This window comes from Kogia breviceps, chromosome 5, assembly GCF_026419965.1.
Source record: "Kogia breviceps isolate mKogBre1 chromosome 5, mKogBre1 haplotype 1, whole genome shotgun sequence".
Lineage (NCBI taxonomy): Eukaryota > Metazoa > Chordata > Mammalia > Artiodactyla > Physeteridae > Kogia > Kogia breviceps.
The window spans coordinates 42,945,167-42,969,916 of NC_081314.1; the positions used below are offsets into that span (position 1 = coordinate 42,945,167).

Sequence of the window (24,750 nt, forward strand, 5' to 3'; positions counted from 1 at the left end):
CCTTCCCGACTACACATGCACAGAAAGGCTCCTTGGAGGTCAAAAGCTAGTGGGAAGCAGCCACATGGCACAGGGAGATCAGCTCAGTGGTTTGTGACCCCCTAGAGGGGTGGGATAGGGAGGGTGGGAGGGAGGGAGATGCAAGAGGGAAGAGATATGGGAACATATGTTTATGTATAACTGATTCACTTTGTTATAAAGCAGAAACTAACACACCATTGTAAAGCAATTATACTCCAATAAAGATGTTAAACAAAAATAATAAAATAAAATACAAAAGAGTAATGATCTTGAAAATTTGCAAAACAAAAAGAATTTTTAAAAATAAAAAATATTATAATTGAAATTTTTTTTAAAAAGGGGGGGGAGTGATACCAAGTGGCCAAACCTACACATAGGTCTCTTCGGTGGACTCCACCTTGGCTAAGAGATGTGCGCACACACATGGGAAAATCCTGAGCTATACCAAATACAGACTCTGAACCAGGTACGGCCTCTGAACCAGGAAGATCAAAATGATTGGCCAAAGGAAACCCGGAAGAAATGCCCCATAAAAGTGATTCAAACTGCCACGAGGGCGTGACTCTCTGAGACTGCCCGTGTGTCTATCCACACTTACTGTACTCGTTTTTCTCCTAATAAATACTTTCCTTGTTTCACTACTTTCCGTTTTTGTGGGAATTCTTTTTCTGCAAAGCCATAGGGCCAGGGCCTTGTCACTGACCACTGGTCTAGTGGCTAGGATTCGGTGCTCTCATGGCCGCAACCCAACCTCAATCACTGGCCAGGAACCAAAACCCTGCTTCAAGCTGCTGCAGGCCGAGGCCACCAGAGACCAGAAGGAGCTGGCTTATGCTGAAGTGACTGAAGTCTAAGGGCTATGGGCAGAGCAAGGTCTGTGCTATAGCCTTAAAAGTGCAGCAGGGTTTGAGCTGGAAGTAGCAACTGCTTTATCCTCTCAACCTACCTGCTGCCAATGCCAAGTTGTCCTTTCTGATGAATCCAGGATTCGTTTACATCTTAAGCTCAAGCCTAGAAGGGCAGTCGCTAAGTGGAAACTTTATGCTTTTGGTGGGGCAGGCACAGGCCTGCTTCTTCACAGACACTGGTATAAGAAAGGCAGAAGTCCCCTCTGAAAAGAGGCAGTGAGATCTGTGGGGACCAGGCTAACTATCCTTGGGGTTCAATCCTGAGGGAAGACTGGTCAAGCAGAGGCCCCTTCTAGGCTTGCCAAACTCTCCCCTCACAGAGGCACTGACAGCCCCTTGTGGATTTGGTCGGTTGGCCTAAATTACAGTTGATAATTACAAGACATTGTTGAAAATTGCTGCAACATGTAACTTTTGTAACCATTACTATCCTACATTTGCAACTATTTGTGGGGACTGTTTGTCCTTTTACCAGGCTCTTTAGTTTCTGGGGAACTCTGAGGTACACAGTATTCATTTGCTTGTCTACACAATAAAGGGAAACAAAATACTGTTCCCAGGTGACCTGGACACCAGTGATAAATAAGTTTGGAGAGAGAAGGTAGAAAACAGGAACTGCCTGCTCATCAATGAGGAGTTTCCATCATCTGGAACCAGTCTACTATCCAGCCTCATCCATCTCCCCCCCTCCATTATCCAGGCACGTGAAACTCTTCATGGTTTCCAGAAGGCTTTCCCCCAGCTGCTTGCTATTGCACCTGCTGTGTCCTCCCATTAATACTTTCCTCATCCTCCCCTGACATAATCCTATCATACAACAAGCCTCACTTAGAACACACTTCCAAACTCAGCCACACAAGGTGAGTTGTTTCCTTCGTGATCCAGTTCAGAAATCAGTAGTAACAGGCACCAAGTTAAACTCTAATCATCTGTTTGTACATCTCTCTTGCCCCCCATTCACTGTGAGCCCTTCTAGGGAAGGGACCGTGGCTTTCTCCTCTCTGTGTTCCCATCATCACCAGCACTGGGGTTTGCACTCAGAAAGAATCAGCGTCTCAACCCTGTATCATTGAGGGAGGCTATGGAAAATCAGCTCTGTTATGTGAATGCATATCTTGCATATACTTAAAGTGTTTTTTGTTTTCTTTACACTTTGCGAGAGACTTGTTAATATCATTTACAATTAGCATGTACCCTTTTTACAATATAAAAAACAATAAAGCTATTTGCATTTTGGAAAAAAGAATCTTCCCCGATGATGACAATTCTGTAGTATTAAGCAGCTGCCGGCTGGCACCAACCAAGGCTTCCCCAAAGACACTGAACCTACAAAAGTTTTAACTGAATTCCCCACCCTTGGGGACATTGTGGTTTTTAAGTCACAGGTCCTTCCTCTTGTGGAATGGCCCCTACAGCCTTTAGTCTTGATTTCCAAGTTAAAGATGCATAGCATCCATCCAGCTCCTATTTCGCAGGATGTTTTTCCACACAGTCAGGATGAGGACAGTAAAGTGGTTCTCAGTTGCCTTTGTCATTCTTTTCCTTTTCCTCCTGAAAGTGTTTTTGTGGAAGGCCTGCCGGATGTCACAGAAACGCGACCTGGGCAAGATGTGTGTCACTTCTCTACTTGAAAAGTGTCCAAGACTCTGAGCCCAGAGAGGATGTAATAAACACACCCTGGTGCTTGGCCAGCATATTCCAGCCAGTTAGGAAAACAAGGCAGAGGGCACAGGATTTCACACCCACCCTGGCAGTGGCCGCACTCGGAGGGCATGCCATTTGATTCTTCACAGGTGCAAACGGCTGGTCTCCAGCTAAGGAAAACAACTGGCCATAGCATCCTTCCATGTACTATGAGATCATGTGTAAAGAGCAGTTTAGGGCATCTCTGTTTCCGCCACACAGGTTGTCTGCCTTGCGGGTCTGGCATAGGGTGGGGGAAATACAGCTATGGAGGGTGTGCTCCGTAGTAGTGTGTGCCTTCTAATGAGATGAGGTCCTGGTGAAGATGGGACTATTAAACTAAAATTGCTTCAGTTCGTTTATTTGAGACTTAGGTAGATGGACAGAACACATGAATGCAATTTGTCCTCTCAAAAAAGTCAAAGCCATTCCTAAAGAAGTCTCTTTTGCATGTGGACCCACATTAGGAAAGAGGGTTGTAATAACTGCAATACTCAACCAAGGGGGCTGAGACCACTTGCACGGCTCAGAGAGTCTAATGAGTGAAGAAAATAATGAAAAAAATAAAGCCTCTGGAATTGAAGCATTCTACTTCAGTTCTTTATGGGCAAGAAAAGTCAATCTGGCCTGGATTTAATTTAAACCACTTCAGATTTAGTTAATGAGAGTTTTAAAAAAAATTGCTGCAAACTTATTTGAGCTATTTTTATAGGTGGGGAGCTGGGGACCACCTGCCCTTTATGGAAAGCAATGCCCTTCCAGTGCCCCCAAGAAAATAAGGCTTATTTTAAATTAGAAAAATTTTTACAAAATGTGGCTTTATTATTGTTTTTGTTACTTTTATTCCCCTCAGGAATGGTGGTCTACAATATAAATATAACGCAGATATACATTCCACTCTGAGAAAAAAAAATTATATATACCAGTTATTTCCTAACAAGGAAAGAAGATACAGCCAGTCCCGCTTTATACCTTTGATGGCACATGCAGTACCTCATTTCTTTTATTTCTGTCCTTATTTTGACTTGGCCCCCCCCCCCCCACTCATACGCATCCATTCAGTCTCTTTCTCTGAGGCACACCATTTACCTATTCCTGTCTTCCCTGATTTCAGTCTGTTTGGCTTAAGTTTCAGTCTGTATCCAAATAAATGCAATGAGAAAGCCTTGGGCACCACTGAGGAAGTAATAAATTGCTGATATTTATCAAATGTTTACAATTTGCCAGAAACTGTTCTCCATGGTTGAACTCATTAAATTCTAACAACAAAACTAGGAGGTAAATAATGTTGCTATTTCTATTTTACAGATGAGGAAACTGAATCAAGAGAAGTGATGTAACTTGCTCAAGGCCACACAGTGAGTGAGGATTCAATCCAAGGCGGTCTGACTCTTAAGACCACCCTCTTAGACACTACATTACACTGTATGGATGTCCCCATGGGCAGCAAGATCATTCATGCAATGCGTTCTTACACAGACATATCCTAGGTGGTGATCACTGCTCAGTCTACAGTGGTGAATGTTCCTCCTGGGAGCTGTACTTCAACCGGTTTGCTGCCTGCTGAGCTATCATATATAAAAACCTCTTTTCTTTCTTTCTTTTTTTTTTTAAGATTTTTTTTTTTGATGTGGACCATTTTAAAACTCTTTATTGAATTTGTTACAATATTGCTTCTGTTTTATGTTTTGTTTTTTTGGCCACGAGGCATGTGGGATCTTAGCTCCCCGACCAAGGATCGAACCCACACCCCCTGCGTTTGAAGGCAAAGTCTTGACCACTGGACCACCAGGGAAGTCACTGAAAACCTCTTTTCATGATCCACTCAACATCATTTTTCTCTGATGTCACCTACCAAGAGCCAGGATCTTTTGGAATCACAGATAGACATGGCTCATCATACGCTTTCTGGTTAATAATGTCAGGTCTGCTGTCCAATTTATTCTCATCCTTCACCTGTTAGGTATTAGAGATATATTGTGTAGGCTCTGAAGAGTCCACAACACATTCCATCTTAATATTTTCTTCTCCTTTCTCTTAAGTTATAGTTATGTCACCTAGAAGAATTAGACAGAGACTTGACTGAAGGAAAGTGGCTAGTGAGAATCCAACCTTCAAATTGTGAGTTAACAGTACTCTAGCATGCTCATGAATTCTTTTGGCCACAGGCAAATTCAGATGGATAAGGTATGATTCCTTCCTATGAGAGCTCAGAAACTCATGGAGAAGACATAGACATGGACAGGCAGATTATGACATGGCACAGTCGGTATGACCTTTGAGGTACAGCCAGAGTGAGGCGGGAGCATAGTGGGGGTGACTAACTGCCTCAGGGAACTGGAAGAGCTTACACAGGAGGTGACATTTGATCTGGGTCAGGAAAGATAAGTAAGAGCAGGGGAGGGAAACTATCCAGGCAGAAGAATAGGCTGTGAGGATCATGAGGTACGTCAGAGCAAGGTGTGCTCAGGGAAGGATGTAAAATGCTAACAGAACATAGTGGGGCTGGAATAGCCTGGACAGATAAGAGTTAAAGCTAGAGAGGGAGGGTAGGGCCAAGCCAAGATGATGGCCTCCTATAGGCAGTGGAGGAGCCAACAGAAGACTTTGTGCAAGGAAGTAGGATCACACTTGCATTTTTAGGAAAAAAACTGGTAATTCTACAAGAGATGCATTAGAGTGGGAAGAAACACATTCCTCTCTCAGTAACACTCTCCAGCTGGGTAGGATTTTATTATATTGCTGTTGCTGTTGTTTTTATTATTACTATTATTATTGAAATGTATCAAGCACCTACCAGATGCCAGGCACTGTGCTAAGGGCTTTACATGAATTCTCTGGATGTAAGTCTGAGGATGGACCCTCGGAAGCTACTAAGTCATTTCTGCTGTTGTCTGGAGGTCTCCACTATAGTCTCCTCATTAGAGAAAGACAGAAGGGCCTGTGTATTTTTGCCATGCTGAGGACGTATTTAATAAAATAATATTCCGTATTTATGCATCTGCTTCAACTGAACATACCACAGAAGTGGGGTGAATCCTGGCATTATGAAGAGCCAGCTGTGTCCTTTACTGGACAGGGCCAAGTAAGGTACACCTCAGAGGCAACCACTCATCAGTTACCCTAGAAGTGGATAGATTTCTCTGCCCTTTGGTCCTTCTAGTTTCACTCTCCATCCAGCATATGTACTTTGGATGCCAGAACACACCTGAAAATTGCCTGTGAGTCACCGTACAGCCTCCTATAGTGACACAAGCACCATGGCTATTAAGCATGGTTTCATTTCAAATTTGGGCAAAAAAAGATCCCTGAGGTAATTTGGGAGATAGAGAAAATAAGTACCTATAGGTATCTATAAGTATCTGTATTTTTGGTTTTATAGATACAACTTTCCTCTGCTGGGTTTACACCAGCAGATGGGAAGATTGTGACTGCTATCAGCTGCTGAAAACAGTTTGCCCACCCAGATGGGTGCTGATTTGAAAGAAAGGCACACGTGGTATGGTTCCCCATAGCCAGCCCTGCAGTTCCTACATCTGGCTTTATGCAGGCACAGAAGGTGAGGCAGAAGTCAATTAATAACAAGTGTGATTGATTCCAGGCTGACTCCACCCCTGAGGCTACCCTGGGCCTGACAGCCACTCATCCCCTGGAGACTCCCCTCTTCCTCTTAAGGATCAAACAATGCAGTTTGCTGGAAGGCAGGCAACAGGGAGGGATCAACAGTAGTCTCCAATCAGTCACAGACTGCGCATCTCAGAAGCTGAAGCAAGATACTCAACTTGCATTGGCTTCTTCTGCATTTCCAAAATCTTTTAAAATCCTAGCAACAAAAATCATCTGATACTTGGAACCCCTGCATACATCTGAAAATTTTACTCTGGTGTCAAAGAGAAAAGAATTTTAATTAAGTCCATTTTTAGATGAGACTGGGAGAGAAAGAGGATCCTAGGGCTTGAGATCACTAGGGTCCTGTGGCTGTCTCATCATTACCACCCTAAACATCTCCATGTCTCATATATCCCCATGTCCCTTTATGTCACATAGACCAAGCTCTCTTCACAGAAAACAGCTGGGCCTTTTTAGCTCAAAGCTCCTGCTGTTCTCTTCTTACTGCAATGTCCTCCTCCATAGGTAGCCAGGAGCCCATACTTCTGCCCTCATACCCACCTGGCAATGTACTTCAGTAACTCTCTGTTTCCTTCTGCAAAGAGGCTGGAGAGAAATAACCATACACATATATCTTGCTTATTGGTTTTGGTCTTTAGGAATATGGCTCCACAAAATTTTTAGAACATTGAACAGGTTTACTCAAATTAAGCAGTTAATAGCTGCTTAGACTAATAATTCTTGGGACATCTGAATTTTAGCATTCTTAAAACTAAAAGAAGGACTTTCAAAGGCTGATATTTTAGGCATTATTTCTGAGTAAAGGATCCTGACTAACATTTTTAGGTAATTGTGTCAGTCTGATCTTAAATGAAATGGAATAATGGGATCCAAGAATATCAGAGCCAGAAGGGCAGTAATCCAGTGCAAAGACATTATTTATTTTTGAGGAGAGAAAAGAGACCCAGAGAAACGAATGACTTGATGAAGTGCGACAGAGACATTCTTTATCCCCTGTCATTCTTTCTGTCCTTCTCTTTTGATTAGCTGGGCATAGGGCCACCTAAATCCAGACTAGATGTCCCAGCCTCCCTTGCAGCTAGGTATGGTCATCTGCAGCTTTGTTTTATTTAGCCAATGGGCTATAAACAGTAGGTTGTGTTTGACTGTCTGGAAGAGTTCTTCTCCCCTTTCCCCTTCCTACTGGCTGAAATGTTGACTTGATGGGTGGAGAGGAGTAGCCATCTTGGACCATGAGATAGAAGCCCTGTGTTCTTCGGTCTGCTCAAGGATAGGAGAGCAACAAAGGAGAAGGGGCCTGGGTTTCTGAAACATGGAGTTCTAGACTGACTGCCTTCTAGACTTCTTTATGTGCAAGGGAAATAGATGTGTATCTTTGTTTAAACCATTGTTGTTTTGAATTACTTTTTTTTTTTTTTTTTTGCGGTACGCGGGCCTCTCACTGTCGTGGCCTCTCCTGTTTTGGAGCACAGGCTCCAGACACGCAGGCTCAGCGGCCATGACTCACGGGCCCAGCTGCTCCGTGGCACGTGGGATCTTCCCAGACCAGGGCACGAACCCGTGTCCCCTGCATCAGCAGGCGACTCTCAACCACTGCGCCACCAGGGAAACCCTGTGTTACTCCTGACCACATCTAAACTGCTATATCAGTAGTCTGGAAAAGTTTTAGTTGATTAGCATGACTTGATGGAGGAGGGCAGGATGGGTGATGGACAAGGCCTGATTGATTCTTAGTCTAAAAGATAAAATGCTTTAAATATGTTATGTCAAGGGATCTCAAATACTGATCCATAAAATGCTGCATCAGAATTACCCTGGCTGATGTGGGGGAGGGGTGTCCCATAAATCCAGATTCATGGGTCCCTTTCCTGGAAGTTTTCATTTAGTAGGTATTCTATGGGGCCCAAGAACTTTATTTTGTTAAAAAAGTTCCTAATATAGTCCTGATATCCAGATACATTTGGAAAGTAATTGATCTAAAATTGTTCGCTGCTGAGGAGGTGAATCAGAAGCATCAGAAAAAATTTTTTTCTCTCCCAAACATAGATGCCTCCATGGGCACATGAGAATGAGAGATAGAGACAGAGATAGAGAGAGACAGAGAGAGAGAGAGAGAGACATGAGAAAGACAGAGATGAGAAAATATTCTGATATTCTGAATTTTGAAATAAGTGATCCCTCAGGCTCTTTGGACCCTCCTCACCTTCTCTCTGTACTCACCTGGAGTCACATAAATGTCACCTAATAGTCCATTCTCTCTCAAGTTAGCCTTAGCTCAGATAAACCTACAGTGGCTAGTGTTTTTTGTTTGTTTTGTTTTACTCTGTTTACAGATTACATTTTCTATGGGAGGTGTAGTCACTTTCAACGTGCATTACTACACATTAATGAATCATAAATGTATTTGTGACAAAAAGAACTACCACTTAAAGATTCCAAGGCCTTGCACATCAGAGGTTGAATTTTTTGGTCCATGCAAAAATTTGCAATGTCAGCAGATTCAGTCAAACAGCTGTTGGTTACAGTTGGCCTAAAAGCACTTGGGCATACCAGCAGGTTCTCCTGGCAGCAAAGGCGATGGGCACAGAAACTGTTACCAGAAGTTAGATCATGGCAGGCAGGAGACATTCCAAACAGCACTGAACGGAAAGGGATTATACTAAGCAGTACATCAGTACCGAGCAATCCTTTTACAAGAGTCACTGTCACATTCATAAATACACACTGCTTGGGAGACCAGTTCTCCCACCTTCTTCTGGGAAACTAGAGGAGTAAGGCCCTCAACCAGGAGGAAGCCTGGCATTCACCAGGCTCTTCACAAATCTCAGCAGAAATCAAACAAAACAGATTGTTAAACTTGGTGAACTATGAAGTCTCTTTTAAGAGTTGTACAATTTTATATTTATCTAATAGGAAACTACAGTATAGGTAAGTGGCTGAAAGTAAAAGCTTTCCTCTATCAATTATATATTTGCTTTTATTTTTAAAAGATAAAAATCCTAAATCCCAATATGAAATCATCAGACAGACATGCATGTGTGTGTATACATGCATGCACACACCCTTCAGAACTTTAATTTCTGGAAATTCTTTCTTAGTTGCCTAGTCCCCACAAGCTCTGGTGGCATCCTGTTGTCCCTTGTGAAAGATTTTATTATGCAAATATTTAGACGAGGACTTTTAAACATCCATGAACGTTTATTGCACTCTCCCAAGTAACATCATGCAGAGGGCTTAAAACATACTGAGTCCAGGCACTTATTGACAGGATAGCTATGGGTTCTCATTAATAGGCAGTCTCTGAGACCTAACTCTGTGTTTACTGATGGTCTCCTGGTTGACCAGAATTGCAACCAGAAATGAGATGAAACTCTTTTACTGGTTGCTGTTATTACAAAGTGGTCTTGAATCTGTCATAGTGCTCTTTTCATTGTAACCCTTGCCTTCCTCAGTGACACTCCAGCAATGAAATCCTCACTTCCTGAACCTTCCACATAACCCTGCTACAATGTGCCCTTGATCCAGAGGCTGCTGTCCATGCAAAAAAAAAAGGAGAGAGAGAGAGAAAGAAACAAAACTCTCAGAAGTCTCAGGACAAATTTGTAGGTCATAGAGCTCCTATGGATTAAGTGCCAATGGAATTTAGGGAAATGGAGAGAAAAAAATCCATACTTACTTCATCCACATGCCCAACAGCTCCATAGATTCTCGACATTTGTCCAATGAGGTAGGGGAATCTCTCAGCAATCTCTTTCAGCATTGGAAGAAAACTGTTCAAAGCCACTGGCTCGTAGCCTGCTATCTCTATGAGGATGCTTAGGATGATATCATTATGGGTCGGATCCTTCAAATGCCCGATTAGGAAAGGAATACACTTCTGAACCACCTACAGAAAGAAAGGAGAAGAAGAGGGAAGAAAGAGAAACAAAGAGGAAATTAATTAAGTCAGAATCAATCTAATATTTTTTGCATTCAATCTGAACTCAACACATTCTGAGATTATTACTCTTGTTGGAACTCAAATCTCCCAAGTCTGAAATTTTAAATTTACAATAAAATTTCAGAGGCTTCAGTTCCTTTTGCTTCCTCTTTAAATCTGCACTCTGCTATTGAAGAGTAAAGGCTGCAAAATGCTTAAATGCTTCTATTCTTAAGTCAAGTTTTGATGTGTTATGTCCTTATCGGTAGTGTTACATTTCCTCCAAACCACCCTGAAACCTTCAATTTTTTAAATTTTTTAATTTTATGTTTGGTGCTCATATACAGTAGAGTTTTCCTAAAGACTCACAGAAAACATTATGAAGTAGTGTTCTCAGAAATTGGTTGTGCTGTCCATTATCAACTGTGCTGCATATATTGAGAAGAATGAATTTGACCACTAGTTAAATTGAATCGAAAAGCATAGTTGGCATTAAAAATATTTACTGAATACCTACTATGTACCCAGAACACCTAGAGATTCCTAGAAGTTAGGATACTAGCCAAAATTTTTAACATGGCCTACATACTCAGTCCCTATTTGCCTACTCCTTAGACATCATCTTGGACATGACCACCTTGCTCTCTCAACTTTAGTAACAATGGCATTTTTTTCTCTCTCAAATTCCTCTCACCATAGGACCTGTGCACATATTATTCTCTCTCTGTAATAAGGTCTTCTCCACTACCTCATTTCATCAGTTAACTCCTAATTATCCATAGACTATCAGAGAGTTTCAATTTAAAGGACAATATAAGTATGTAAGAGATCCTTGACCATGACTTTAATCAGAGCCTTCAAACTGGAGAAATACGGTGTGGAAATATTTAATAATAAAAGTAAGAAAGCAGGAAAGAGCTCTTCCATTTTCTTCGATTTTCCATTTGGATCACAAAAATGTAATATGATAAAAAATTATTAAAGTAAAATAATTTCTACCATATTCTCAATATCCTAATCTTTCTTAATGTTTAATGCTTTTATCAATATAAAGATGCAATAATTTGTATTAAGGAGAATGTGACTTTTTTGTGGAATAAAGTCTCTATGTTAATACATAGACACATTGCATGCTGATGATTTAATGAACTGTTTTGTCTGCTAAAATAATTAGAAAGGACAACCTGTGGAAGACTGAACAAAGAAGTACAAACTATTTGCCCATCCATACTTCTACTATGCTTATTTCTTTTGTTTGTTGTTGGTTTGCTGTTTTGGTAAGGGACACGTGAAATGTAGATTCCAGTATTAAAATTGAATCTGATGCACAGCTCAATCTGCTGAACTTACCCTCTGCCCAAAACCTGCTTTTCCCACCTCTCTAGCCCCAAGTGTCTTCTTTCCCCATAAATGTCACAATCATCTGACTGCTCAAGCCAGCAGTCTGGGAATCATTCTTGACAACTGTTTTTCCCTTACCAGCAGCTTCATCCAAGCAATCACCAAGTCCTATTGATTCCACCCCCCAAGTATCCCACAGATGGGTCCACTTCCCTCCATGTTCATTCATCTATCCACTCACTCATTCACAAATATTTATGGAGTCCTTCCCATTTGTAAGGTACTATTCTAGGTGTTGGAGTTAATGTTTCTAACAAGTCTGACAGGTTCCTGCCTTCATGGAATAATTCACTGTCTAGTAAAGGAGATACTTAGTAAAACAAATAGTTACAAAAGAAATACGTAATTATGAGTTTTAATAAATGTCAGATAGGGAAAATACAGGGTTCTGTGAGACACAGTCCCAGGGCCCTGATTTAGGCTGGGGGTCAGGGAAGTCCTCTCAGCAGGGACATTTAAGCTGAGACACTGATCTAGTCACCCTGCACTTGGGTTATTCCAACAGCCTCCTAACTGTTCTCCCTGCCTTCAGTCTTGTGCATCCAATCCCTTCTCGACCTTGTGGCCACAATGGTGACCCTCTCCTGCTTAAAATACTTCACTAATTTCTCATTGCTCTCAAGCCAGAGGTTCACTATACCTTTTCTGAACTGACTCCTATCCATCTTCTAGACTTAGCTCCTTACCCACCTATTCTACTGTCTCCCCATCCAGATCCCATCACATAACACACTTCCACCATGTTGGATTTTTTTTAAATGTTCTTGACCTGCTAAGTTTTCTCTTTTGTCTGGAATTTTACTCATGTGATCCATTCTGCCGGTAGTTCTTATTGCCCCAAATTTGCTGGATAACTCCTTATCATTCTTGAGGCTTCAGATAAGCTATCCTTTCCTTTAAAAAATCTTCCTCAACTCCTCTTCTCCTCCCCTCTCAGTCTCATGTCCCTCCTAAAGCTCCTACCCTCACACTTCCTTCTCATTGCTCTTCTAGTGTCTGCCTTGCAGACTAATTGAAATCTCTACAAGGTCAAGAATCATTTCCATTTTGTACCTATGTACGTATACTCAATGCCTAGCACAGAGTCTGGCCTGAAAGTGAGTCAATAAATATTTAAGGAACAAATAAAAGGAAGGCAGATCTAAATGATTTTATAGGGTAGTTTTTGGATAACCCCAACTCCCACCCCACACCATAGTACTTGAATAGTTGTACATAATGTTTAAACATATATACTACCATGTGTCATATAGAACATAACTAATAAGGACATAAAAGAAGATAATTTTGAGATCACTAGGATCATCCTGTATATAAATTTAAACTTGATATTCATATCCAGTACTTGCGGAGAAAAGGACAGGGCTAGTTTCTGGTAAATGGCACATATAAATGAACAGTTCAGTAAAGGCTGCCTGTGCATCGGGGTCAACTGTATGTCCTTTGGGTGAAACTATGAGAGGTCCCTGGCACCTATGGCAGAAGTGTCAGCCAGCTGCTCCAGGTCAGGACAGCATACTTAACCTGAGGCTTTTAGAAATGGAAAACGCTTACACATTTCCTGCCCCATTCTACAAAATTCCATTTCCTAGTCCTTATGCTTTATGTCCTATTCCTGGAACACCAAGGTCTCTGTGACATGTGCTTCCAGTCATGACAATTTTATTTAAACTCCAGCTATACATCCCAAGCCTATAAAGAAAATTTTTAAAAGGAAAAGAAAGAAAAGGGGAAAGGAAGAAAGAAAAAAGAATAAAGGCAGGCAGGCAGTCTCAGGCAAATATATATACTCCTGGGCAGAGTTGAATCCATAGGAGCAAAGAAAAGAGAAGCCCTAAGTAATGGGAATAATAATAAAATGTGAATAATGTGAATGAATAAAGGCAGATATTTCTTGAAGTTTATCACTCACATTTAAGGGAAGTGGTGCTTTGGGCTTTAGATATTCTTGGATAAGGAGAAATTATATTTTCCAAACACAGGGCATTTCCTTAGGTTGGTGTCTTCATGTTGCCTCATTGGAGCCGTTTCATAACTCAGAGAAAGCCTTCTTTGGCTGAGAGCAGAGTAGCCACTAAGGTAACATAGATGGCTGGCAAAGAGCAAGCTAACACAGCCTTTGTTTAGGCCACAAGCCCCACACCACGGACTCTGAAAGAGCTTCCAAACTGACCTCCTAGCCTCAAGTCTTTTCCCCTCTCTTCAGCCTCCTCACTGCCTAAAACTTTATCTGCTTATGTCAAAGATTTCCCATGGTGCATGGCCAGAATCCCAATGCCACGGCATTTCAGGGTCTTCACTGATGGGTATATCTGCTGCCTCTTCCTCCATGAACCCTCTGAGCCAGCAACTTGCCACTGACCACCCAGAGTGGCTTGAATACGGAGAGAACTCATACTTTCAAAGCTGATCTCAAATAGCACTACTTCTGGGAAGCCTTCCCTCCAGCCTGCTCTAACATACACAGAACCTGAAGCTAGAGAACAAGGGAGGCCCCCAGACCACACACTGAAATATTCTGCAGTCTTATACAGTGTTCTATCTTCTTACCTGATGCATACACCTTTATAACAATCTGGGAGGCTTGATTTGAATTTAGAATTTTGGGCCCCTGTAGAGGGAACAGGAAGAAATGACCCTTAGTCCCCATATCTTGCCCCTCCCTCCTCTTCCTACCCCTGGCTTTGCCCTCAAGGAGTCCCCTATGCATGATGTGAATACCCCAGCCCACATATGCAAGCTCATCTAGGCTGCCTCTCAGACCTATGGGGTCACACTGTTGGCATGGCCTGTCCTTGGGAAAACAGGTCCAGGGACCAAGCCTTACATCCTGGAAGCAGGATGGAGACTTACAGGAAAGGGATTCCAAGGTCCCAGTTATCTGGACTATGTCTAGTAGACAGGGAAGTGCACGGGAACTGGGGGCACAGGCAGAGGAGGGCCAACGAGAACAATCTAAAGCAAGTAGCCCAGGGAAGGGTCCTATCCCTGACTCCTCTGGTCCTTCCTGAGCAGAATTAATCACTGCCTTTTCTGTCTCCCAGAGCAGTCTGCTGACAAGTTTAGCATCTTGTCCTTGAACTGAAATTTTTTGGACACAGCTCATTACTCCAGCCCATGGGCACCTCGAGGGTGGGACCATCTGAAAACATAGCTGCATAACTTAACTGGCAGCAAATGACGTTTAAATTCTTACTTACAGACTAAAAAGTCGAGCTATTGTGTACATGTACGTGTGTGTGTGTGCCTGTGTATATCCACACTCCCTCTTTAATTAGTCCTCAGGTTCAATTTTCTCTTTCAATTAATTTGGATAGTACTTACAAGTTCTATTCATCTCTAGAAATCTATAAAATAACTGCTACTCTTTTCATGTACTACTTATACCCACCATACTAACAAAATATATATTCTGAAACCCAGGGTTCTGCTCCAAAGGCTGTTTGAGAACAGTCTATATATAATCCATCACTCTATCTTAATGTTCTGCAACTGGCTTCTCATTTTAAATAAATACCAAGTGACCTCTGAGTCTTGTCAGCCTGGTGATGCTATGTTAGGTGCTGTAGGATTAGGTATGTGAATAGGAATGCTCTACACTGCTGAGAGAAAATCCTAGAATATGACTCTAGGGACCAGACCACAAAAGCTTCCTCTGAGTCTGGACATTAATCAACAGAGGGCTGAACTTGCCATTTCCTGCCACTCTTCTCTGTATGGTTAGGGCTAGACGCCTACATCCTGGGGATAATAACACATATGCTCATATGTGTTACTAAATTCTGTTTCCTTCATTGACTAGACTACAGCATGGTTTTTGGCATCTGAGAATATAGACTTAGCCCCAGAAGGCCACTTGGAAAATTGACCACCCAGCCTTTTCCTATAAATGGACTCGGAGAATCCTCTGGAGCTTCCAGCCACGAGTCACTAGCCAAGAACTGCCTCCCTCCACCTAGGAAGGACAGCTTCCTAAAAGAGGGATACTCAGAGGGCAGTGATGGAGGAAGGGACACCACTTGGTCGGGCAGCAAGAAACTCAGAAACTCAGCATCAGAAACTCACAGACGGACCGATGTTGACGCTATGTCACCTTCACAACCTCATGGACTAGTCAGCTATACATAGAGAATACTTTTTTTTCAAGGGCCAACTGTTGACCCTCCAGCCCTGGAGAGCCCAGTTATCACTGGTCACAGAAAGTGGGTAATGAGGAGTGCATTCAAGAAAGCATGAAAACATTCCTGCACTTGCCTTCATTGGAGAACCTGCTCAGTTTACCTCCAAGTTACAGAGCACTGGCACAGCTTTTATGCAGAAGGAAAAAACCCCTTTTAATCCAAATGATGTCACAAGGTCAAACTCCTTCTCATTTAGCCTATTTCATCTGAAATTGAATTAATTAGGCTTACACTGAAAGCCTCAGTCTACAGATTTGATTGTTGCCACATATTTCATTTTCCTCTCTCAGTAGACTTTTCTCTGTATCTCTCCTTTCCCGCATGCCCACTGTCTAATTAATGAACATGAGAGAGAGGGGAGGTGAATCAGGAATTTCTCTAGCTCACTGCCTGAGCACCTCAGTAATCAGGTGTTAGCTGACAAAGAGCTGAAGGAGGCAAGGGGGGTGGGGAGGGGCAGGGCTGCTTTAACAGGAAGAGAAGTGCTGATGGGAAACAAAGGGTTGGGCGGTGCCCTAGTCACCACTCCCTGCCACCAGTTAGGATCCTGGCCCTGGTGTGTCCCTTCACTTCATTACGGGTGCTTCCCAACCCTTTGCTTCTTCATTCTAGGATCCACACTCAGCACCTACAGGAATACCTACAGCAATCTGCTTTCCCCCTCTCTTTCCCCTTCTGTTCGGTTCTCCTCCTTTTCTTGTCTAGCTCATCTTTCTACTGTGTCCCCTGGCTCGCCCATTTGTTTCACAAGCCACAGCCTTACAGTCTCATTTTTTTAGAATGTTGAGATCAAAAGATCTCATTGGGGCTTCCCTGGTGGCGCAGTGGTTGAGAATCCGCCTGCCGATGCAGGGGACACGGGTTCGTGCCCCGGTCCGGGAGGATCCCACATGCCTTGGAGCGGCTGGGCCCGTGAGCCATGGCCGCTGAGCCTGCATGTCCGGAGCCTGTGCTCCGCAACGGGAGAGGCCACGACAGTGAGAGGCCCGCGTACCAGGAAAAAAAAAAAAAAAAAAAAAAAGATCTCATTGGCTGGAATTAGACTGGGTTAATGAGGTAGCTCAGCCTAATCTGTATGGCTCTGCAAAAGTTCCCTAACCAGTGTCAGCCCCAGATTTTCTGTAAATGGCAGTCTTTAGGGGCAGGGCAGTGTGACTGTAATGGCCTGTGGAAGACATGGACATTGCCCATCTGAAAACTGGAGGGGCCGATAAGGATAATAGGGGCATGAAAAGCCACCTCACCAAGTCGCTCCTTGGTATCAACACTGTTCTTGACCTCTCCAAACTTCAACTTCTCTGTTTACAAAATGAAAAAGTTGTGGAGAACAAGTGACATAATCTCTGTAAAACACCTACACAGTGCCTGGTACTTGGCATGAGCTCAACCACTATTGGTGCCCCTTGTCCACCCTCCCCTGCCTTCTGTAACCTGGGAACACTTCCCTTGTGGCCTTCTGAAGTGAAGGTTACTCAGTGACTCCCCCAGGCCAAGAGAGGAGGGGGTTGGGAGTCAGAGTGCTGGACCTGTCACTTACTGCTTACTATTTGTGCAATGGGGGCAAGATAACCTCTCAAAACATTCTTTTTTCTTTTTTTTTTTCTGATTTTAATTGATTAATTTATTTTTAATTTTTATACAATTTTTAAAGGTTACACTCCATCTGCAACAAAGCATCCATTTTGACTGATGTAAAATGGAGAAAAAAATAACACATCATAGAGTTATTGGTAGGATTAAATGAGATATTAGATGTTAAACAAAAGTCCTTTGTGAATGGTAAAATCCTCTGCAAATTCAGGCACTAATACTAACTCATCTGTCTTAAGAATATTCATGGAGAGACTTCTGTGTGCCAGGTACTATGCCAGGCACTGGGGACACAGTGATGGATAAGGTGGTCCTTGTGTCTCAAGCATTTGCATCACAGCCAAGGTGATCCAGAGGGAGAGAGACCAGCAGAGACAAATTCATGACAGTGTGAAATTTGCTATGTCAGGGATTAGGCAGAAGAAAGGAGTCAGAGAGGATTACTGGCAAGAAAGCAACATCTAAGCAACTGTCAGCCCAGAAAGGGTGGTCCTGGTTAGGAAAGAACATTCCAGATAGAGAACATAGCATATATGTAAAAACTCAGTGACCTGATAGAGAATGCCCACCTGTGGTCCTTAAGACTGTATAGTTGTTCAAGGTGTAAGGATTAAAATGACCCTATGAGGCCAGGCGACAGTCAGGGGCCTGGTTTTAAATGGCCTCATAAGCCCTTTCCCGAGTCTCTGGACAGCCATAGAAGGCCTGTAAGGTCTGACAGGACCTCTCTGAACGCCACACATGGTGCCACCCTCATTCTTGGACCCTACCTTTGTGGGTCAGGTGACTCCAAGTCCTTTCCCCCACCCCTTCCTATAAATGAGCCTCCTCCTGGTTTCATTTACCTTTATGCCCATCCTTTACCCGATGGGAAATAAGTTGAATTAGCTTATTCTATCCAAATCCCCCTTGAACTTTTACTGAACCTGCCTTTCCAAAAACTGTGTTTGTTTTGCTTTTGCTCTCAGGCTGCAGATCAAATGGCATGCCAGCCAGCTCCTTTATGAAACTAGGTTTGGCCTGTTAGTCACCTCTCACTATTCCCCATATCACCTGGTCCCCAGTCTCCACTGTGGTAGGCAGAATTATGACTTCCCAAAGATGTCCACACCTTAATCCCCAGAACCTGGGAAAATGCTCCCTTCCACACAGAAGGGACTTTGTAAATGTGATTAAGTTAAGGGCCTTGCGATGGAGAGATAATCCTGGATCATCTGGGTGGCCCCAATGTACTCACAAAGGCCTTGGAAGAGGGAAGAAGGAGAGTCAATCAGAGATGAGAGTGATGCAGGCCATGGGCCAGTCTCTCGGAGCTGGAAAGCACAAGGAAACGTATTCTCCTCTAGATTCTCCAGAAGGAATGCAAGCCTGTTGACCCATTTTAGACTTCTGACCTCCAGAACTGTAAGGTAATACATTTGTGTTGTTTTAAATCACTACATTTGTGGTAATGTTACAGCAGCACAGGAAACGAACACACCATCCTGTCTGTGCCCCCCTCACTCTGAGCCTTCTTTTAGGTGACCCAGTGATCCCTCAACTCCACTCCCTGCCCAGCCCAAACTCCGTTGTAGCTTTGCCCATCCTTTCTGTCCTTAATCCTTTCTGAAATTCGTTTCTCCATCTGTGCTCTGGAATTCACTCCCAGACTTCCTCTAGCACCTTACTGAATCTAATATTTTCTCCCACATCCTCAATCACTTTATTCTTACTGGATATTGTTAAACCCTCCTTATTTCTCCTCAACTTCCACACTCGTGCAGTCATCTCCTACCCTTCCCTTCTACACACAATCAGTAATGGATGCCTGCCACTCCCCACTTCACCCCACAGACCACTGCCTCTCGTGGGTCACTGGTGAGTCCCCAGCTACCAAATCCAAGGTCAATTCCCATCTCCAATCTCCTTTAACTCCCTAGATCTTGACCCTGTCGAGCCACTTTCCCCCTCTGGAGACCACACATATTTTTTCCTGTTCTTCATGGTCTTCACTCTCTTTGGTCTCTTTTGTTCATTTATTCATTTCCAGATTCAACAACGTTTTATTGAAACCCTATTAGGTGCCCACAAGGAGCTTACAGTCTATTGTGGTTAATTATCCATATGATCATTCTTGCCTGCCTTTCTTTTTTTTTTTTTTTTTTCGCGGTACGCGGGCCTCTCACTGTTGTGGCCTCTCCCGTTGTGGAGCACAGGATCCGGACGCGCAGGTTCAGTGGTCACGGCTCACGGGCCCAGCCGCTCCGCGGCATGTGGGATCTTCCCCGACCGGGGCACGAACCCGTATCCCCTGCATCGGCAGGCGGACTCTCAACCACTGTGCCACCAGGGAAGCCCTTGCCTGCCTTTCTTTGAATTTTGATGTGAATCCAAATGTTCCAGTCTTCACCTTAGTGTTGACTGGTTTTTCAAGTGGTGGATATTGATATTATCAAGAAAATGGAGTAAAGATGCAGCCATATATAACCTTGGCTGACCATTAATCTGTACTGTGCACATGTCTTGGTGCCTTTCAGAATCCAATTCTACTTCCTCCTTCCTGGCAGCCTCTAGTTTCTATGTGAGTATCCTCAGGGTTCAGGAGAAGCTCCAGAGGTAGAGCATGTGTCTGAAACAGAGACTATCAGGACTTTGGTTCGGATGTTGTAGGAAAGCATACTGCTTAGAGAACCCCTAGCCCCATCCGGAGCCCACAAGGAGAAATCCTACAGAAAATGAAAGCCAACACCGAGAAATCAAAAATCTGAGAAATGGAGATACAGAAACTGTTCTGCTCACATATTTGAGCCCCTGATCAAGTCTCATCTGAAGGTTTTTCCCCATCGCATGTGCTAATAAATTCCTTTTATTGTTTAAACCACTGTGGGTTGGGTGTTTGGTTACTGATAATCACAAGCATCCTAATTATTACAATCTTTTACTTGAATTCAAAGAACAAGTAATTTGCTATCTAGAAAGTGAGCCTTTGCTCTCACTACAGTCTGATTTCCCCATAAGTCAAGGCATGTGTAAGTCTTCCCCTCGGCCAAATCTGAGAAACCGTAGATTCCCAGGACTGCATGACCACACTGACCTTTCATTAAAGCTGTCCTGCAATGGCTACAGATTTGCACATTTGTTGTGTCTGTATTACTGTACTTGTGGTGGTTAATTTCATGTGTCAGCTTCACTGAGTCAGAGGGTGCCCAGATATTTGGTTTAACATTACTCTGGGTATGTCTGTGAGGGTGTTTCCAGATGACACTGGCATCTAAATCAGTAGAATGAGAAAGCAGACTGCCCTCTCCAGTGTGAGTGAACCACATCCAATTTGTTGAAGGCCTGCATATGACTGCTTGAGCTGGGACATCAGGCTTCCCCGGGCCTCAGGCTGGGACTTACACCCTCAATCCTCTGGTCCCCAGGTCGTTGGACTGGAACCACATCACTTGCTCTCCTGGGTCCTCGGCTTGCAGACGGCAGATTGCGGAACAGATTTTTAGCCTCAAGATTGCATAAGGCAACTCTAATTCCTCATGATATATATATATATATATATATATATATATATATATATATATATACACACACACAGATAGATAGATTGATTGATTCATTCATTCATTCTATTGCTTCTGTTTCTCTAGAGAACACTAAAACAGTATCCAACTTCTGCCACTACCTCCTCACTTTTATGATTCTAGAAAAAGTGAATGAGTGGTTTCATGTAAAGGTGAGCATGCACAGATATATGACAGAGGAAAGCTGAAGCATACATCCTGTCCACATACCCAGAAACAGACCCGGTTGTGTGAACCATCATGTATATAACGTAAATTTTACCTCCGGTTGCTTCCTCTTTGCAGCTACATGCAAAAGCCGTAAAAGATGGTACTGTTCTGGTTGTTCCAGCTGAGACATCAAGGCTAGGAGTTCTGTCAGGTATCTGTTAATTGGCTGAGGCTGCTTATCGTACACAGCAGGTAACACCCTCAACAACATGGCATTACCTGTTGAAGGAATAATGACAGAAATGATGACTTTATCTGCCCATGAGCCACAGAATACCATTATTATCAATGCAACAGATTTTGGACTTCCTCACATATTAAATAGCACAGACTAATGGCCAAATCCTCTGCTAAAAATAACATGGTACCTTATTCTGAAAAAGCACTAAATCATTATTTAAACAGATTCCATAAAAGGGAATATTTTATTATATGATCAGCGTTATTATCTAATGAAAATTTTTCCTGAGTAATGCACCATGGGGAAAAGAAAATTTGACAGTAACCAGACAACACCCTTGAGAAGGAAAGAGTTCCAATAAAGAATTCCTGACGAGAAACATTTGGATGCTGTTTAAATGAAAACTAAGCAGTGACATAAGCGTGAATCTAAATGAAACTGAACTAGAAAAAAAAAAGTGCAGAGGAATGTATTCATGTTCCTGAGAGATACGGAGGCATGATTCAGACAACTGATATATGGAAACTATGCCTTATTTTTACGAGTAATTAGAAAAGTAGCAATGCAAATTTAGATCCCCAATTTCTGCACTATTTCAAGGGAAGTTTAGACTCAGGTTGTTTGTCACAGGTGACCTGCCTCAAAGACTTGTATGGACAACTGGGTTTAAAATGGTGGAAACTGAAGGAAGAAATATGACGTAAGGTTTGCAGGGACTCATCAGCAAACAACATATGGGAAACATCTGCTTATCATTTTATGGTATGGATTTTTTCGAAAAACCCTCTCAAGAATTTAAATGTCTCAGAATTTGTTTCTAGGGATTTCTCGAACAAGAATTTTCTTGCTTCTATTTACTTTAAAATTGGCTCTGTATATAGAAGACTTACACATAAAGAATCAAATAAGCAGTGATTATACATGTGTAGACCCTTATTAAATGGTGGGGACATTTAGATACAAGGATTAAGAAAAGAAGGCCAGAATTTTCAGAATATCTATGACTAAATTTAATGAAAGGGTGATCTTAGGTCATGGTGAATACTTCATGGTGACGATAAATAATGAGAATTGCTTTTTCCACATATGGCTCATAGAATTAGTCTCAAACAGATTTTAGTCATATGCCCACAGACTCCAAGGTATTGGAAATATTCAGGGTTTTTTTTTTAAATGTGAAAAACATTGTTTTATTTTGTTTGTTTTTTGTTTATTTTTTTACTAATTTTACTAAGAGCTTTTTCTTAAAGGATCAGGAATTGTCAATGTCATACCCAATCTCTACAAAGCACCTTAGCTCATAGAACTTAGCTATGTAGATATACTGATAAACTGCTAAAAAAGGTCACAATAAATGGAACTGTCATTGTAACTGAAGACAGGAAAAATACTCATTAAAGATCCTGGAACACCTGAAGAGGGAAAACCCAGATTAGTCATCTTTAGCTGACTTGGATTTTGATCAAAGAATACAAAGATAAATAAGGGCTTTTTAAAAAATGTGAAACTGATGAAGACACTTTGGTGTAGAAATCCTATAAATTTCATTCATAAGCTAATATATTCTTCTTCATTATGAAACATTTCAAGCCATTAGACAAATATAGGCAAAAATATAAGGACCACTGGTGTGCCTACCAACCAGCTTTACCAAAACTTAACCTTGTACCATAATTGCTTCCCACCCCACTCACTTCCTTTTCTCCCCAGAGGCAACCGCCAACCTGAAATTGGTGTTTACCATCTTCATGAATGTTTTTACACTTCAATTGTATGTGTATATATCAATAAGCATTTACAGTGTTCTTTGCATGCTTTAAAATTTTATATCAATGGTATATTGTACATATCTTTGTGCAACATATTTTTTTCCCATCCAACATTGTGTTGAAGTTTTATATCCAAGAAGTTCTCCTTCATTTATTCTCACAGCTGTATGGTATTCTTTTGTAAAAATATGCAACAATTTATTCATATACTTTATGGTTGGAAGATTTTTATTATTGTTATTACTATTATTGTTGTTATTTGCTTTCACCAATATTGCTGCAATTTTTAGACTATTTCTTTGTATATAAATGGGAGATATTCCCTTGGGTACTGATTCTGAGCTTAATGTGCATAGAAATCACCTGGGCAACTTGTTAAAACACAGATACTGATTCAACAGATTGGAGGTAGAGCCTGAGAATCTGAATTTCTAACAGGCTCTAAGGTGATGTTGATGGTCCCTGGACCACATAATTAAGTAGCAAAGCAGTGGGTTTTTCCCTGGGAGTTAAGTTTCTAGATGTTCCAAAATTTCTTTGCAACGTGGTTGTAGCAGTTTTCTATAGCTGCCTTAAGAAATTGACAAAAACTGTGGCCCAAAATAACACAAATTTATTATCTTATATTTCCATAATACAGAAATCTGGCATGAGTCTCGCTGGGCTAAAATCCAGGTACTCAAAGGCCTGGGATCCTTCCTGGAGGTTGTAGTAAAGAACCGTTTCTTGGCTTTTCTAGCTTCTGGAGACCACCAGCATTCCTTGCTTTGGGGTCTCCTTCCTCCATCTTCAAAGTCAGCTACAGAGCAACTCTTTGACCCTGTTTCTGTCACCACACCTCTTCCTCTGCTTCTCTCTTCTGCCTCTCTTCCACTTAAGCACCCTTGTGATGACACTGAGTCCATCTGGATAATCTAGGATTATCTCCTTATATGGTAACCTTAATTCCATCTTCTGTGCAATGAAACACAACATGTTCACAGGTCATGGGGATTAAGACATGGATATCTTTGGGGAGGGGTTCATTATTCTGCCTACCACCACAATTATAACAATTTACATACCCACCAGGGGCATGAATGTTTCTGTTGCCAACATTTGGTCTTGACAGACATCGGTTTTTGCCAATCTGATGGGGTGTAAGATGATACCTCATTTTTTGTTTTAATTTTCATTTATTTAATCACTTGTAAGGCTGAGCACCATTTTTATATGTTTTCAGGTCATTTCCTCTGCCGTGATTTGGCCATTCATATCCTTTGCCTATTTTCAATTGGGATGTTTGTGTTTTCTTATTGATTTGTAGAAGTTCCTTATTTATTCTGGACACTAATATTTGGTCTATTTGTTTTAAAGTTGCAATCCTAATGGAGTTGATTTTTAAATTTTTTATTTTATGGTTTATAAAGATTTTGTTATTGAGAAATTTTCCCTAATATAATGAATATCTTCATAAAAATATTCTACTATATTTTCTCCTAAAAGCATTATGATTTTTTTAAAAATTTATTTTATTTATTTATTTGGCTGTGTTGGGTCTTCGTTGCTGCGTGCAGGTTTTCTCTAGTTGCGGCGAGCGGTGGCTACTCTTCTGCAATGCACGTGCTTCTCATTGCAGTGGCTTCTCTTGCTGCAGAGCACAGGCTCTAGGCACGCAGGCTTCAGTAGTTGTGACTCTTGGGCTCTAGAGTACAGGC

The 24,750-nt window shown here is 42.0% G+C and overlaps 1 protein-coding gene across 2 annotated transcripts in view; it reads right to left on the minus strand.

The window, feature by feature from the left end:
- Positions 1 to 24,750, minus strand: part of VEPH1 (ventricular zone expressed PH domain containing 1) — a 219,817-nt gene that overhangs the window by 132,752 nt on the left and 62,315 nt on the right. For both annotated transcript variants that reach the window (XM_067035332.1, XM_059065588.2), the window contains exons 5-6: positions 21,156 to 21,322; positions 9,919 to 10,128 (exon numbers count right to left, since the gene is read on the minus strand). In XM_067035332.1, coding sequence (XP_066891433.1) covers positions 9,919 to 10,128; positions 21,156 to 21,322 — 377 coding nt within the window. The remainder of the gene's footprint in view (positions 1 to 9,918; positions 10,129 to 21,155; positions 21,323 to 24,750) is intronic.